This window comes from Trichechus manatus, unplaced genomic scaffold (genome assembly GCF_000243295.1).
Source record: "Trichechus manatus latirostris isolate Lorelei unplaced genomic scaffold, TriManLat1.0 scaffold00039, whole genome shotgun sequence".
Classification (NCBI taxonomy): domain Eukaryota; kingdom Metazoa; phylum Chordata; class Mammalia; order Sirenia; family Trichechidae; genus Trichechus; species Trichechus manatus.
Window position 1 is genome coordinate 3,408,273 of NW_004443975.1, and position 18,133 is coordinate 3,426,405.

Consider the following 18,133-nt stretch of genomic DNA (forward strand, 5'->3'; position numbering starts at 1 on the left):
CTAGTCTTGGAGAGAGGAACAGTATGCTAAGTGAGGCCCACGGCACGCGAGAGAGATTGTCAAAAAGGAGCATCTAGAGGCTGTGGGGAGATCATCTGGACTTGGTCAGTAGTTGGTCTTCAGTTTGCTGGGACTTAAGTATGAATACAGTCTTGCTTGTAAGCATTCACAACTTTGAAAGGGGCTTCTGGGTGGTGCAAATGGTCAACACGCTCTGTTGCTAACCGAAAGGTTGGTAATTTGAGTCCACCCAGGGGCACCTTGGAAGAAAGTCCTGGTGATCTACCTTTGAAAAATCATGCCTTGAAAACCCTGTGGAACACAGTTCTACTCTGACACACATGGGATCACCATGAGTCTGATGGGACTCGAGGACAGCTGGTCTACTCGTATTTTAGGACATCAAGACGGGCAGCTGGACTACTGGTATTTTAGGACATCAAGACATGAACTGCCTCCAGGGATTTTTCCTTTTCCAACTAATGATTTTAAGGATGGTGAGAACAAAAGTCTGAGCCTAAATATTCATGCTCAAATAGCCAAGCATTCGGGGAGTGTACAGTCCTCTCAGTCTCCTTGTGAGGAAATGGGTATGTCATCAGTAGGAGCATCTACAGGCATTCCCGTGACAAGGTTTTGCAATCTGGAACAGGCAATAAAACAACTCCTAGATCCTTAGTCTAATTATTAAATAATTATCATTAGCCTGCACTTCTCTGAAAAAATAATTACTGGTATCTTTTAGTGGCGTGAAGATGTCCTGTCTGCGGGATTATTTGATGTCATGGTATTTAGAAGTCCTCCCATAAGAAAAAGAAAAACAACAACAAAAAGCTAGAACAAAATGGAGGCTGAGGATACAAGATGGGTTTCAACATCATCCTCATAAGCACACCGTCCAGGGAAGGGGTAGCTATGCCAACAATGCCATCCAATGAGATCAGTGGGTGCAGGTACATGGGGCAGAGGTGTCGGTCTTCACACTTAGATTGGCTTGGAAGAAGAATCAATAGGCATTGATTCCCAACAGTTAATGATCTCTAACACACTAGTCAAGGATCTGTTTGTCAGAATTTTGTGAATCCTTTCGCAAATAAAGATTTCCTCGGGTTAGTTCTGTAGTATATTTATATTTTACTTTATGGCATGGTAGTAGATAGTAACGAGTGCTTGTGTGGTGGGGATGAGAAGAAGGTGGGAGCTCCAGCTCTTAGGCTTGGCATGCCTGTGCATTAGTAATGGCATGTGGAAATGATCAAGTATTTACCAAACACTGACTTTACGCCAAGCACTGAGGCTGCACGGTGTATATAGCCTTGCCTACAATTGCTTAAGAGCTATTGTGAGCAAGTTTTAATTGCTAGCATTAAACCCGTTTCACAGAGAGGCTAAATAAGCAGATTATGAGCTTAAATGACTTCCTAAATCAATGCTGAGCTGTGACAGAAAGCCAGCATCTTGGCTCCTTGGATGGCTTGATTCTTGAAGAAAATATTCTCCTTCACCCTTGATCCAATGAACACAGCTGGAGTCTTGCTGGCAAGGATGATATGAAAGGACACCTGGGTAGTCTGAAGCAAAGCACAATGAAATGCAGTTTGAAATTCTGTTTTTAAGTGAACCATAAAGCAGGGCTTCCCTGTAATCATGAACGTTGCCCTCCCGTCCTGTGTGAGGCATACCTGGGTCCAGAGGTCTCTGGCCTCCACAGCAGCAAAGCTCCTTGCGCAGACCCCTCCTGTCTCCCACGCTGGTCTCTGTGCAGCTTCAGTCAAAGTGGGGGAGGCTCATAACGGAAACAGGGGACATTCTGAGGCCCATAAGCCAGCCAGCCTTGAGTTTTTAAAGGAAGTTTTATTCATACTTTTTTTTTTAATTGTACTTCAGGTGAGGGTTTACAGAAGAAATAGTTTCTCATGAAACAGTAGTACACATATTGTTTTATGACATTGGTTAACAACCCCATGACATGTCAACCCTCTCCCTTCTCCACCTTTTTTTTTTTTTTTTGGTGAAAATATACATAGCCAAAGATACACCATTTCAAAAATTTCTACATGCACAGCCCAGTGACATCGACTGCCCTCTTCCAGTTGTGCTGCTATTCTCACTTTAGATGAAGGTTTACAGAATAAAGTAGTTTCTCATTAAACAGTTAGTACACATGTTGCCCTGTGACAATGGTTAACAACCCCACTACACATCAACACTGTCCTTACTCAACCTTGGGTTTATTCACATTTTTTAAGGCCTAGAAAAAGCCAATTGCCCATATCAAATAAAGGGTTTTTTTTTTTTTTAAGTGTGGAGTCTCTTGGCAGGCTAAAGGAGATCACACCCCAGCCAAGAAGAGCCATCCAGGTTGAAACGGAAGGTCAAAGATCCGGAAGGAGAACTAGAAGAGCTCAACCCTCTGGAACCAAAGGAGGGGTTTTTAGTTTGTTTTGTTTCTTAAATAAGGAGAGGGTGGCGATTGTTTCAAATGTTAAAGAACAGAAAGTCAGTTAGGAGGAGGATTGAAAAGCTGTTTTGGGGTGTGCTGTGCAAGAGTTCACTGCTGTCCTTAGCAAGAACCATTTCATTCCATTAATTGCGGGGACAGACACCAGATTGCAAGGTGTAAGGAGTGTCTGATGAGGACTTTGAGAAGTTTCAAGGAGCCTGAGGAGCAGGAGACTGTAGTGTGAGGAAACTAATGTTGATAGAGCATCGATACATCATCTCCCTTAATCATCAAAGCAATCGTCTAAGGTGGTTATGTTTGATTTATTAGTTTTTACTAATTATTGATATGTATTAACATTTATTATTTCATTTATTCATTTTCAAATAAAGAATCTGAGCATTGAAGAGGTTAAGTAATCTGCCAAGCAAGTAAGAGTAGAACCCAGGTCTGTCTGACTCCAAAATACTGTATCGCACGCTTAAAGATCAAAGGAAGGTTGTTTTAGGACGAGGAGAGTAAAGCATGCGTATAGATGGGCAGGAGCAACCTCTGCACCATCTTTCTTTCATGCAGCCCTCTCTGACTACCTTCTCCTATGTTTACTCATCCAGCATCCTGACACTCTGACTCCAACAAGCCTTCAGCCCCACCAGAACTGAAGTGCATTGACCCCATTGTCTCTCATGCCTGACCCCCATCCTTTCTTCCCAGCAGGCATTCCAGAACCAACCTTCCTGGCCCCCTCTCCTCCCTTTTCCCTCTAGTTTTGTCTTATTTGCTTGGTAGCACTCATGCAGGTGACAGTGGCTGAAGAAAAATGTACAGCCACTTGAATTCATGACAGCAAGCCTCACATGGGTCTTTAACACTGACAGCAGTCATCCCATTTCTTTAGACTATTCACTGTCCTAGATGACGATTTCACATACTCACGTCTCTCTTCAAATCCCCAGCATCTTCTAGATCCTCAATTTTAGGTGCAGGCCTTGCTTCCCATTGCATTGAGATTAAATTCAGCAACATAATTAGCATTTGTGAAATTGATAAGAGACGTTTCCTTGGAGTAGTGAAAATAAAAACTGGATTCCAACCCCAAAACTGGTTGCTGTCATCAATTTGAACTTACAGCAACCCTCTAGGACAGGGTAGAAGTGTCCCATATGGTTTCCAAGGCTGAAATCTTTATGAAAGCAGACTACCACATCTTTCTCCTGTACAGGGGCTGATGGTTTGGAACCATTGACCTTTCAGTTAGCAGCTGAGCACTTAACCACTATGCCACCAAGGCCCCTTAAAACTGGATTAGGGTGGGTTTAAGAGAATGGAAAGGGAGGAATTGGAGACAGCGAGTACAGACAAATCTTTCCTGGAGGTTTGTTGCAAAGGTTTGAGGCAAAGGAAATGAGGCAAGAGTTGGAAAGAGAAGTGGAGTCAAGACAATTTATCTAGGTGCTGTATAGCAGTGCACCAAAGTCCTGCCCTAAACACCCTCCAAACCATGGAATTCTCATTCTTGGGCCCTTCCCGACCTTCACCAAATGAGATCCTGGAATGAGGAGGCGGGAACTGGAGGGAAACCCTCTAAAAATAAGAAGGGATTTTCTTCCAAACTGAAAGGAACTCTCCAGCTCCACCCATTCCTGTTACTGAGAGGAGATCCTTTCACTAAAGGAGGGCACCACTGACTGATTTTGGACTCTCCTGGAGGCGGTATTCAGTGGTCAGTAATAATCCCCACACCCTTCACTGGCGTGTTCCCTTATCCCATGAGAAGCATCATCCCTCTGGCCTGGCTCAAAACTCAAAGCAAGGTGTGGCTTGGATTTCTGTTTCGCTTTAGTGCTACCAGTTGCCATCGAGTGGATTCTGACTCATGACAATCCCATGTGTGTCAGGGTCGAACTGTGCTCCATAGGGTCTTAAACGGATGATTTTTCTGAAGTGCATCACCAGGCCTTTCTTCCAAGGTGCCTTTGGGTGGACTCAAACTTCCAACCTTTTGGTTAGCAGCCCAGTGTGTTAACCATTTGCACCACCCAGGGACTCTGGATTTAGTGGAGGGGTAATTAAAATGAGGCTTAGCCATTACCAGTGAATTTTTGCCATTCTACTCCCAGGAATGAACCAGGACTCAGAATGACCATGCCATTTGAAACTGGTCCAACCTTATTCTGTTGCTCCCCAATCCTTTTCATCTGGGAGGAGAAGGGTCAGGGTGAGGAAAAGCAGAACTTGTACTAGATCCCTCCCGACCGTCATCCCTGGGGTTACATCTCAGAGGGCAACGTGCATCTCCTCTGCAGCACTGTGGAATCCTCACTCACTGTTAAATTCATAGAAAACTGTGGATTATTGTTTTAGCATTTTTGAACTTCTGATCCATCTCCTAATTAATTATGGGATTGCTTTTCATCTTTGGCCCACTTGTAAGGTACTGGGGAATGCTAAATCTTCTGGAAAGGGGTAGGGATCACTGTAGTCAACTTCTAGATGATGATGCAGCTATCTGATGATTCAAGGATATTTCAGAGAGGGCATGAGGGCTAGAGGCGCTCCTTGACTCATTGTTTAAACTCTCTGCACCTTAGTTTCCTTCCTGTAAGTAAGAATATACACTTTGTCTTCCTACCTCCCAGTGTTTTCGAGGTTCAGATAGGCACTGAGAGCTTTTGTTGTTGCTGTTGTTAGGTACCTTTGAGTTGGTTCCGACTCATAGCGACCCCACGCACAATAGAAGGAAACACTGTCTGTTCCTGCGCCGTCTCACAATCATTGTTATGCTTGAGCCCATGTTGCAGCCACTGTGTCTGTCCATCTCATTGAGAGTCTTCCTCTTTTTCGCTGACCCTCCGCTTTACCAAGCATGATGTCCTTCTCCAGGGACTGATCCCTCCTGATAACATGTCCAAAGTATGTGAGACGTAGTCTTGTCATCCTTGCTTCTAAGGAGCATTCTGGCTGTACTTACTGGGTTAAATGATGGCAGATGCTAACAGGTTTAAGTGGGGTTTGAAGAGTGCCGGCAGAGGGGCAGCAGAGGAAGGTGTTACCTCTCAATAGAGCAAAGTCTCTCAACACATGGTCTAGGTAGTGCTATTGCCTGACATGCTTAAACATGTAGAGTCCTGGATCACTCTCCAGTGAATCTGAACCATAACTCCCTGCCTTCTGGAAGCCTCCCTCTTACAGGGCTGGGGGTGTGGCTGGCTGCAGCCTCCCTATCCTCAGGCCACTTCCTGCTGGACTCGGGGAGACAGGCCTTGTGGCTTTCTGCCCCTTACTGTGGTCATCTGGTGAAGAAGAGGAATTGTTGTTTTTCATATGGATTTATTTTATATTCTACACCACCTGGTTCAATAAGTGTAGGTTAGAAACTCGGAAGGTTTTTTGTTTTAGAACTAATGTCTCTGGCCAGCTTACATGCTTAGCTGGTGATTGACTAATGCAAGTTAACATATTTGTAAAGTTATCTGTTTGCTTGGTTATAGTAATTAATCTTGTTAATTATGAAGTGGCATATCTTAGCCTCAGCCTAAACTGATGGTAAAATGCAAACCCCTAAACTACTTCATTTTTATTCATTAATTTAACAAATATCTTTTCTATGTACACCACGTGCCAGGCTGGATACATTACTGTGTGATAAGGATATTGAGTGTGTCAGGAGAGTAGATAACCTCAACTGGAAGTCAGGGAAGGCTTTCTGGAGGAAATGGCATCCAACCCAGCTCTAAAGGATGAGTAAGTGTTCATCAGGCAAAGAGGGGCAGGAAGAGTGTTCCAGTTAAAGGGGACAATATTATATAGTGGAACTGAGACGCAGCTTAGCATGGAGTCCCTAGGTGGTACAAACAGTTAACGTGCTTGGCTGCTAACCAAAAGGCTGGTGATTCTAGCCCACCCAGAGGCTCTTTGGAAGAAAGGCTTGGTGATCTATTTCTGAAAAATCGGCCATTGAAAACCATATGGAACACAGTTCTAATCTGACACACATAGCTTTACCATGAGTCGGACTCAACTAGATGGCAACTAGATGCAGAAACATAGAGAAGCCTATGGGTCAGGGTGGCAGGAAATGGTAAGAGAAGCTGGAAACGAGGGCAGGGGCCTTGGGAGTCAAGTTAAGACGATTGGATTTTATCTTAAGGATAAGATAAGGGTGTTAAAATATTTTAAGGAGAGAAGTAGTATGATCAGATTTCAGTTTTAGAAAGATAACTCTTAAGGTGTGCCTTGAAAATGTTAAAGAAGGAAAGGATGATGATCAGATTTTCCATCTAGAAAGAATCCCTTGTCCATAAGGGGTTAAAGGAGGTGTAGAGGTATCTAAGGATGGTATCAACTGGGTAAGGTTTTAAGTAGGAGACTTAGACAAGAATTACTCATCTAGAAAGAGTTTAAGAAGATGTTAAAAAATCAGTAACTGGGGAGTCAGAAGAAACTTGGAATCAAGATGAGTGTCAAGTCCTCCAGCAAGTCCTCCATCCGTTTCATTTGCCAGTGCTGCAGTAAGCCCCTGAAACTGAGTCAGTCTGTGGGGACCCTAAGCCTCAGCACCACCCAACAACAGCCAGCTCCACCGCTTCCCCTGGCTCCGGGGAAGTCAGGAAGTACCCAGGCGGAAGACCCTACTTCCAGGAAGGAGACAGATACTGCAAATCTACAGGATGGTGCCTCTTATGGACCCCTCCTTGATGACAGCCTGATGTCCTGGGAAATTTCCATGTCCTGGGAGACTTCTGACACCTTCACCCTGCTCAGGAACGTGCGTTGCATAAGAACACTCAACAGCATCCAGGAGACCATCTTGGACATATTTGACATCCTTTCCAGTGAGAAAGAAGTGGATCACCCCCTGTGTGAGGAGTGCACCAACAACCTTCTAGAGCAGCTAGACACCCAAATAATGGTCACAGAATCTGAGAGTCAGATGTACAGATGCTGCTTGGAGACCAGGGAGCTGACAATGTGTGAGGACGAGATGGAGGCGTTGCAGATGGAGCTGAAGAGCCTGGAGCTGGAGGAGGCGAGGCTGGTCCAGGAGCTGGATGATGTGGAGAAGAACTGGAAACAGGCAGCAGGAGATCTCGAGGCAGCCCAGGCAGAGACTGAGAAACTGGACCAGCAGGAGAAGCAGTCCCAGAGGGACTACAGCGTCTTGAAACAGCAACAACTGGAATTGTTTGATGAGCTGATGAGCTTGGAGAACCGGCTGCAGTATGCCCAGATCCAGCTGGGCCGGCTGATGAAAACCAACATCTTCCACATGACATTTGATATCTGGCATGAGGGCCCCTTGGGCATCATCAATAACTTCAAGTTGGGCTGCCTCCCCACTGTCCCTGTGAGCTGGAGTGAGATCAACGCTGCTTGGGGGCAGACAGCTCTGCTGCTCCTTGCCCTGTCCAAGAAAATGGGACTGGAATTTAAGAGGTTTCAACTTGTCCCCTGCGGAAATCATTCATATCTGAAGTCTCTAACAGATGACTCCGTTCAGCTGCCATTGTTCCATTACAGGGAGCAGAGTGTCTTCTTGGATAAGTTTGACCTTGCAATGGTGGCTTTCCTGGACTGTTTGCAGCAGTTAAAGGAAAAGGCTGAAAAAGGGGGTCTCCGCCTGCCCTACCGGATCATTGTGGAGAGGGGCCAGATGGAAGACCCCGGAGACAGAGGTGAATACTACTCCATCAAGACCTTCTTGAACACTGAGGAGCAGTGGACAAAGACGCTCAAATTTATGCTTGTAAATTTGAAGCGCGTTCTCACTTGGGTCTCCCAAAGGTAACGTCAAAAATGACTTTCTTTGTTTCTTCTGAGGCAGAAGGAGATTTTTGCTTTAAAATATTTTGTTTATGAAAATATCAGACCAATTGTAAAACTAGAGTTCAAATATTTATACTTTAAAAATGGTCACAAAATATCTTAATACTTATAATAATTAACCATTTAAAAGCCAGTTGCCATATCATAATAATTCATGCTGTTATAATGAACTTAAACATAGCATTGATTGTGAGGATGGCGCAGGACCGGGCAGTGCTTCTTTCTGCAGCACGTGGGGTTGCTGTGAGTCAGAACTGACTTGATGGCACCTAACAAGAACAAAATGAAGTTTTGCCAAGAGCTTTCTTTGGTACCCTTCCCGATAGACCCTTGTCCTTCCTTGTACCTTCATCTCCCCTTCTCCTCCCCCAGATAAATTGAAAATGGCAGGAAAAATTAAATTACAAGAGGACAAGATTAGTCTTACATAGAAAGGGATAAAGGGAAAGAACCGAGGGTGGCTGGCCGAGAGAGTGAGGGTAAGAGAACGGTGGAGGTTTTCAATTTTTCTTATGAGAAAAAGTATTTGGGCCACTGATGTAAGTACTGGAACTTTAGGGGGAAAATATTTAAAGTTTTTCCCTTGATGTGTAGTGTAAACCCTCTCCATCCCTGAGAAGCTTTCAATAAATATCTACACATTCAATGGCAGTTCGCGAGAAGTGTGTCTTATTGGGCTGTGTCATTATGTTGAGATTAACTTTGACAAGTGGGTGGAGTGGCCAAAGACTGGTGATATTCAGTTGATCAATTCAATGATCAGTTAAGGGTTCTTGAGTTAGCACCTCACAGAGACAAAGATTTAAAAAGAACCAACCAGAGGAATCTTTAAGAGAGCAAACTATCATGCCTCTCTGCTTCTCCCTCTCTTTCAGCCCTGAGGGATCTGTCCCTGCTGCCTCTCTAAGTTCATCTCCTATCTCTCCCAGCTCCTTTCTGTTCCCAAGCAAACCAAGCCCATTCTTCCTCTGGCTCTGCTCTTGTGCTTCCCCATGTATCCATGTCTCTTAACCAAACCATAAACTTCTTGAGGGCCATTTTAGCTTTGTCACAGGTATACATAGAACACCACTTGTACATACTTAACACTCTGTAAATATGAGTGGTTGTCATGGAAAAGAGGAATAGGAAAACAGTCAATTTGTCACAGACTCAGAAGGAATAGAAAACTCCAATAGGAGATTGGTGATATGGCTTAAGGTCTAAGTATATGATAGAATACCACATAGGCATTAAAAGGTTTTAGACGACTATTTAAATAACATGATATTTAATGATATAATGTGGCATATGATACAGGAAGTGAAAAGATTAGGTTACAAGTAATTTGAAAAATCAAGAAAGTATTTAGAGAGAAGGTGTTCCCAAGAATACATCATGCCATGAATATACGAAGGTATTTCCATGAAAGCTTTGTATTTTAAAAACAGAAAAACTTCCCACCTGAGATTAGAAAGAGAAAGGATATTGGCTATCAGTATTTCTATTTAACATGTGCTGATACTCTTAGTCCAATTTTAAAAAATGATATAAGGATTTGAAGAGAAAAAATAAAATTGTCATTATGTGTAGACAACATAATTCTATAGTAGAATACCTAAAAGAATCAACAGATAAACTATTAGAATTAATAAGCAAATTAAGAAATTCAAATGCATTTCTATATAAAACAACAACTAGAAAAAGAAATTTAGAAGAAATTCAAATCATTAAATACTTAAGAATAATCCAAAAAAGCCCTTCACACAGAAAATTATCCATTTCCTCTAGGCGAGGAGTCAGCAAACTTTTTATGTAAAAGAACAACTAGTAAATATTTTAGAATTTTTGGTCTCTGTTGCAATTCCTCTGTTGTGCCATTGTGGCATGAAAGCAGGCACAGAAAATACCATGTACGTGAAGGGGTACGGCTGTGTTCTCATAAAACTACTAAAATAGGTCACAGGCTGGATTGGACTCGTGGGCCTTACTTAGTTTATCGACCCTTACTCTTGATCACAGACTCCATCTAGTCTCGGACCACGTCTGTCTTGTTTGCAGTTATGTCTCCAGCGGTGTCTGCATAGTGCCTGCCACATAGTACATGCTTAATTAATATTTGAATGAATAAATCTCTGACTTATACTAAGCCGTGGGATTCCTTGGAATTTTAATTTTTTTCTTTGTAGTTTAGAAATGTTCCCCAGTGCATATGTGTTTATCTATTTAAAAAAAAAAACCAGAGATGTGGACAGACATTGAGTTAACCACTGCTGTTACATCACTGTGTTTCATTTTGTGATTTTCTATCTCCACCTTGTGGTCCATCCCTAACCCCTCACCTACAACTTCTCACATAGGCACACACTTTTTCTACTGAAATCATTCAAATGGTAGAATTAGCTGGGCCAGGATATTTTAGATGCTGAAATAAATTAGTTTTAGAAAGGAGAAATTCCAGGTTTTCCTACTCAAAGTGAAGTCTGGAACAGCTGTACCAGCATCACTGAGAAGCACATCCAAAAAAAAACAAACCAAACCCATTGTCATCGAGTCAATTTTGACTCATAGTGACCCTATAGGACAGAGTAGAACTGCCCCATAGGGTTTCCAAGGAGCGGCTGGTGGATTCGAACTGCCAACCTTTTGGTTAGCAGTCATAGTTCACTATAGCTCTTAACCACTGCGCCACCAGGGCTCCTGAGGAGCACATACAAAATGAAAATTTCAGGCCCACTCCCTACTTACTGAATAATAATCTTAATTTTAACAGAGGGAGTATTTAGAATAAAGAGATCATGAACCGACAAAAGGACAGGAGCTCAGCAGGACTGGCACTCAGAATATGTGTTGCAGTGGAGAGGTTTGCTGCTGAGAGAGAAGGATAGGGAGTAGGAAAGAGCACTGTCTTGGTAGGTCATCAATACCATGCCATGGAATTTTAATTTCTAGTCAGTGGGGAGCCAGTGACATCCCACGTTTACCCACCCTAGCCACTGCCATACATAAATCAGCAGAAGCCATCAATTAAACCAGTTGTCTTCGAGTCAGTTCTGACCCCATGTGTGTCAAAGTACAACTGTGCTCCATAGGGCTTTCGGTGGCTGATTTTTTAGAAGTAGATTGCCAGGCCTTTCTTCAGAGGTGCCTTTGGGTGGACTTGAACCTCCAACCTTTTGGTTAGCAGGCAAGTGCGTTAATTGTTTGCACCACCCAGGGATTGGCAGAAGCCATAGACTTGGGTTTTAGGAGGGTCACAACAGAAGTGGGACTATAGAGCATGGACTGTTGGTCAAGTCAGCCAGCCAGGAGGTGGGGAGTCTTCAAAAACACCAGCCTTAGAAAGCCCCGTGAAGGCATGACAGGTGATAATTAGAGAAATAGGTAAACAGAAGTGAGAAAGAGGTTCCAGGAAGTCAAGAGGAGAGTCAAGAAAATTAGAGTTTTGTTATTTTTAGTAGGAGAATTTTCAGAGTGGTGATAACAAGATTCAGATGTCGGTCAAAAGAACGGGGTAAGGGAAGCGAAGAAGTGGAGACAGTGAGTGTGGACAATTTTTTTAAGACCCATGACCATTGGGGGAAGGACGTAGATGAAGCGTAGGATTCACATTAGTAATTCTGTTAACATCCTGTAACATTCTGAGAAAATCATTCTTTCACGAACATTTGCGTCAAGCTTTGTGTAACAACCATATATCTGGTCCCTTCCACTTATCTTAAAATAACAGGCTGTGTTTCTACCCTAAGTTACAGAATTGCAAAGAGTCATGTGAAAAGCAGAAGTGCAGCTATGGTCTTAGTGAGTGAATTAAAAAGGAGTCTGATTTAGGTGTGGGTTAGCCATTCTAGTTGTGCCAAGCGCCTCAGGTTAAGGGTCTGCTGACACTGAAGGAAAATGTAAACCAAGTTCCAGAGCCTTCAGTGGCAAAATGTGTTAGATTCAAAGAAACAAAGAAACGTAACAACCAAATATAGTACGAACTTTGAGAAAAGAAAAGGAGCCCATGACTGCTGTCTGCTGAGCTGGCCTGGCTCTAACAGCTAAGCCATGGAGTTCTCCTACTGAACATAAACAGCATCACAGAACACCAAAACACGAGGCCACTCTGTGAACATTATGGAGCAAGACAAAAACAAAACTACTCTGTAATCCTGTTGAAGAACAGACAAAAACAAGAACATTATCCAAACCACAAAAATGGCCAAACATCCCCCTTTCCTGCTTTGCTCCTCCTGTCTCTAGATAAAAATTGTTAAGCTAATCATAGAACTGCCCTTGCTTTTTGACAGCACTCAGTCCAGAGTAAAACCGTGCTTCCTTGAACTCTCCCCCAAATCAACTAACCCAAGCAGAAGTCTTATAACAAGCCCCCCACACCCTCTTACTGAGACGCCTCCTTCACCCCTCCCCCCAAGGTGCTCTCTTGCCCTCACTGCAGAGCCAATAAATCCAATCTTGTTCGAAGTATGTCCCCAGGGAGTGTTTGGCTGCAGGGCATGAACAACTTTGATTAGTTCCCGGTGTGAAAAAACTAAAAGACAGCTGTAAAATACATTTTTGTGCAGAATTGTGGAAATCTGAATATAGTCTGGTATTAGATGATATTAGGGAATTGTGAATTTTCTTAGGTTGGGTAATGGTATTGTAGTTGTGTTGGAGAACATAATTTTGATACATGCTGATATATTTAGGCTTAAAATGTCATGTCTGCCGATGCTGGTAGGCTTATCAATGAATACATAAACATTTAGTATATGTTTACAAGAACCTTAAAATATTGTTCCCATTGACCCTAATAATCTATCCCAGGGGTTGGCAAACTTTCTGTAAAGGGCCAGAGAACAAGTATTTTAGGCTTCGTGGACTATCTAGACCGTCACAACTACTCAATTCTGTTGTAGAACAGAAGTAACCACGACAATAGGTAAGTGAACAAGTGTGGTTGTGTTCCAAAAAATTTTTACTTACAAAAACAGGCAGTGGGCCAGATTTTGCCCATGGACCATAGTTTACCAATCCCTGATCTATTCTGTGTAACAAAAGCGAAAGAAAATACGTGACACAAAATTGACATATACTGTATGAGCTCAACTATGTAAAAAGTATTCACAGAGAAAATGCTAGAAGAAACATCATTAAAATGTTAATAAGATTTTTCTCCAGATAGTGGAATAAGGGCTTTTTTCCCTTACTCCTACACTTCCAATTTTTTTATGTATTAAAAATAAGAAAAATCTTAAACAAATAATCAGGTCATGTCTTCAGTGTACTTTGAAATAATTCAGCAAATTTTAAAAATATATTCAAAAAACCATTGTGGTAAAATGTTGAAAGATGATGGTGAGTTTATATGTGTCTATTATACCGTTTCTTCAACGTTTTTTAAAGTTTGAAAATTGTCCTAATTAAAAGCTGGAAAAAATATTCCAGTACTGCTACTTTTAAGCTGAATGAATGTGAACTAGATATTCTCTTTAAACTTTGATTTTCTCCTCTGGAAAATGGACATAATGGCACTAATCTCACCCTAATTGTCGTGAAGATTTAGTGATAATCTTTGAAGTGCTCAGAAAAGCACATTTTATTCCTATCCAAATCAAACCAAATCCGCTGCCAGTGAGTCGATTCTGACTCATAGCAACCCTATAGGGTTACCAAGGCTTAAATCTTTATGGAAGTCGACTACCACATCTTTCTCCCTCAGAGAAAGGTGGGTTTGAACTGCTGACATTTCAGTTAGCAGCTGAGTGCTTTAACCACTTTGTCACCGGTATCATTATCATGAAAATGCAGTGAATTTGAAGTAAATCATAAAGATGCAGAAATGCGAGTATTTCTACAGCATAAATTTCTGGAAGGGAATTGCTGGGTAAAAGAGCATGTTTTTTAATTTAAAAAAATTTTTACCAAATATCCCTTCTTCTGCAATGATTTACCCTACGTCCACCCTAACACTCAAGAAGCCTAAAGTAGGAGTACAAATGGAGGCCTAGACGCCATATGTCTAAATATTTAAAATACGTAAATCAAGCTACACACTGTTCAATACAGTATGTGTTATCCTCCCACTTTGACACACTTTAATAATTACCTGGGAGATCAGCCTCAAATGTAGAATTCTCAGACACCTTCGAGTTCCAAGCTAGAACATTTCTGGGTGGGAAGAGCCAGTTCACAGCCCGTGAACCTTCCGCCTTTTCTTTCACACAGCAAAGGGCCACTTGGGCTTCCGTGTGGACACGCCAGCTCTCACACCCAAGCTTCATCCTTACTCCTGCTCTCAACCACCCCTCAGCAGCCCTGCCTGGCTAGAGCCACACACCAGCGGTGCAGTCCAACCTTGGGAAATTGGACCAGAGAAAGAGGCCGATGTAGTTCCTGGAAGTTGGCTCTGGCCACGGGCAGAGAAGGGCTGGGTCATACGTATCTGGGGCATGATCTAGAACGGGGGTGTGGACTCCAGGTGGGCCTGCTGTCTAAAACCCTTGTCTTCTACCGATGGGGAGAGCTGTGGCCAGATGAGGGCCAGAATGGGGTCCTCTCCAGTACAGAGAAGCCTTTCACTCCCACAATTAAGAATGGTGTTGTTCTTTATTCACTTTACCTTCCCAATTAAAGGTGCCCATTCCAGCATAGCATCATTAACAGTGGATAATATCAATATTTAAAACTATTTCCTAATCTATTGAAAAAAAACTCAGTGGTTTTTAACTTGAATGTACTTATTGTTAAATGTTTTCGGTGTTTAACACACAGAAGAGATATTTTCTCTTTCATGAACTAAGACCATTTTAATTTTTTATTTTTTCTTCTGAATTGTTAGAGCTCACATGAGTGGTAAACACAGCCTCCCTCCCAGTTTACCCTTTGATCTTGCTTGTTATAGCATGGGTCATCTAGAAGTTGTTAATTTTTAATTGTTAGGTGGTCACAATTGGTAGTCTTACACTTTACGGTTTGTGTCGTGGTTAAGAAAGATTGTCTCCACTCCAAGACTATAAAATTACACCCCCATGTTTTGTTTTCTTCTAGTACCATTACAGTTTCATTGTTTTTACATTAAAATATTTGATCCATCTGGAATTTATTTTAATGTAAGATTCGATTTAGGGCTCATTCTTCCTTTCTTTTTCTCCGCAAAAGGCAAGCCCATTGTCTCAATTGCATTTATTGAATAATCCATCCTTTGACTCCTATAGTATGACTTGCATGTGGTGTAATCCTGAACCCATATCTTATCTCCTTAACAACACCCTAAAATCCTCAGGGACAAGGACCGTAACTTTCTTCTATTGAAAACCCCATGCCCATTGCCCGCTGCCATCGAGTCAATTCAGATTCCTAGCTACCCTATATGACAGAGTAGAACTGCCCCATAGGGTTTCCAAGGAGCAGATGGTGGATTCAAACTGCCAACCTTTTGGTTAGCAGCCAAACACTTAACCACTGCGCCATCAGGGCCCCTGGAAAATCCTAGGTGCTTAACAAATATTTTGGGATAAATTGGAGAATTTGATGCGTCATCTAGGAAGAAAGAGAGAAAGTGATTATTGCAAAGGTGAAATAAGTTCTTAGACTAACACTGGCACATATTAAGGTAAGCCTGTTGCCCTAGAGTCGATTCCGACTATAGCGACACCACAAGACAGAGTAGAACTGCCCCATAGGGCTTTCAAGTTTGCGATCTGCATGGAAGCGGAAGTGGACTGCCACATCTTTCTCCCGGGGAGTGGCCGGTGATTTAGAACCGCTGACCTTTCGGTTAGCAGTGGATTGCTTACTACTACCTTAATACGTCTGTTTAAGGGGCCCTCGTGGCGCAATGATCAAGCATTTTGAACCCACCCAGAGGCGCGGCCTGTTTTCGCAAAGATTACAGCCAAAAAAACCCTGTAGGGCAGTTCTACTCTGTCACATGAGGTCACTGCGTGTCTGAACCGACTTGAAGGCACCCAGCAACAACTATTTTTTTTTTTTTTTCAGGTTTTAAAAAAGTTTTATGTCTATTGTTATATTTAGAGGATGGTAATAAAAAAATAAAAAATAAAAAAAAAACCCAAACCCATTGCCATTTGGTCAATTCTGACTCCTAGCAACCCTTTAGGACAGAGTAGAACTGCCCCATAGGGTTTCCAAGGAGCAACTGGAGGATTCAAACTGCCGACCTTTTGGTTAGCAGCCAAACGCTTAACCACGGTGCCACCAGGGCCCTAGACGATGGTATCAACAATATATTTAAAGAGAAGAATGATCGTTAACTTTTTAGTCAAACGACTCCTTTATTCCTTGCTGGCTTCAGTCATTAGTCTCCTTCCCTCCCCCCCCCACTTTCCATCCCCAGAAACTCTGATCAAAAACCAAACCAAACCCACTGCTGTCCAGTCCATTCCAACTCATAGCGACCCTCTAGGATTTCATAGTGGCCCCATAGGATTTCCAAGGCTATAAATCTCTATGAAGCAGACTGCCACATCTTTTTCCCACAGAGACGCTGGTGGTTTCCAACAGGCAACCTTTCAGTTAGCAGTCAATTGCTTTAACCACTGTGCCACCAGAGCACCTTAGAAACTCTAACAGTGACTAACAAATCAGTCACCTGTATGCCACAGCTGGCCCAGTGTCCTCAGCTGGCCTGAGATTTCGTTTGTTTTTTAATTCACATGATTTACCATCAAGATCAAGATATTCTGGGAGAAGAGGGAGCAAATCATAATAGCAATGTAAAAAAAAATTTTTTTTTAAATTTTTGCTATTATGATAACTATAGTACTGTAGAAGAAAAGTCTTCTCAAGTTGATTTCATGTTTCCAAATACTTAATCGTAGCCATGTGAATCTTCCCAGGTCTGTTCCCTGTCACGTCTCCCCTTGGTGGCCTCCAAGGCATGCGTGTAAGATTTTAAGCAGGTACTGTCACTTTATGGAGGAGCCCTGGTGGCCCAGTGGTTAAAAGTGCCCAGTTGCTAACCTAAAGGTCGGCAGTTTGAAGCCACCAGCAGCTCCGTGGGAGAAAGGCGTGGCAGTCTGCTCTCCTCAAGATTTATAAGCTTAGAAACCCTGTGGGGCGGTTCTACTCTGTCCCATAGGGTTGCTGTGAGTCAGAATCGACTGGACAGCAGTGGGTTTGGTTTTGTCACTTCACAAAGAGCCTGCTTCCATCTATTTGCCTCCAACCTTCCCAAAGGTGAGAGCTTCTCCAAGCAGATTGGATGAGGTCATGTGAGCCAAGGTTTAGAGTCCAGACAGTCCTGGGTAGTAAGACCACTCTGTTTTATCCTTCCACCCGTTAGAAATGGTTTATCTGTATCCAGCCTACTTCCAGTTGCGGCAAAATCAATTCAACAAATATGTTTTGAGGAAATACCTTGGCCCAGTACTGTCCTGGGTGAATGTGTTGTTGTTACTCGCTGTTAAGTCGTATCCGACTTACAGTGAAGGTTGACCATTGCTAAATTTTGGTAGATTGCCAGGCCTTCTTCCTAGTCTTTCTTAGTCTGAGTGACCGTAGCATCCTGTCTGTCCAAATTTTGAATGAATTTTTTTATATACCAATGATCCTAAGGAAACTTGAAATATTTGTATGAGAGTGTGAAAAATGGACAGTCATTCATTTATCAAATATTTTCTGAGCACCAACCCTGTGCTAGGCTCAGTTCTAGGCACGGAGGGAAAATCAGTGGGAAGGGCAATTACACTGCTCTTAAGGATGGTAGAGTGTGAAGACAGACAAGAAAAACGCAGATATCTAACATAACTTCAGGTAGGCCTAAGTGTTATGAAGAAAAAGGAAGCAAATTGAAGGAGTAGAGTGTTTGGATATTGGGGGAGCTGTTTTAGAAAGACTGGCCAAGGAAGGCCTCTGATGGAATGAAGGAGCAAGGGC

General features: G+C 42.5%; 1 protein-coding gene across 1 annotated transcript; it reads left to right on the top strand.

Moving 5' to 3' along the window:
• Positions 1–7,133: 7,133 nt before the first annotated feature.
• On the top strand, positions 7,134–8,243 carry BECN2 (beclin 2). Its single transcript, XM_012555408.2, is given in 1 exon segment — positions 7,134–8,243. A coding segment is annotated over 1 exon segment (1,092 nt). The 5' UTR covers positions 7,134–7,151.
• Positions 8,244–18,133: the final 9,890 nt, after the last annotated feature.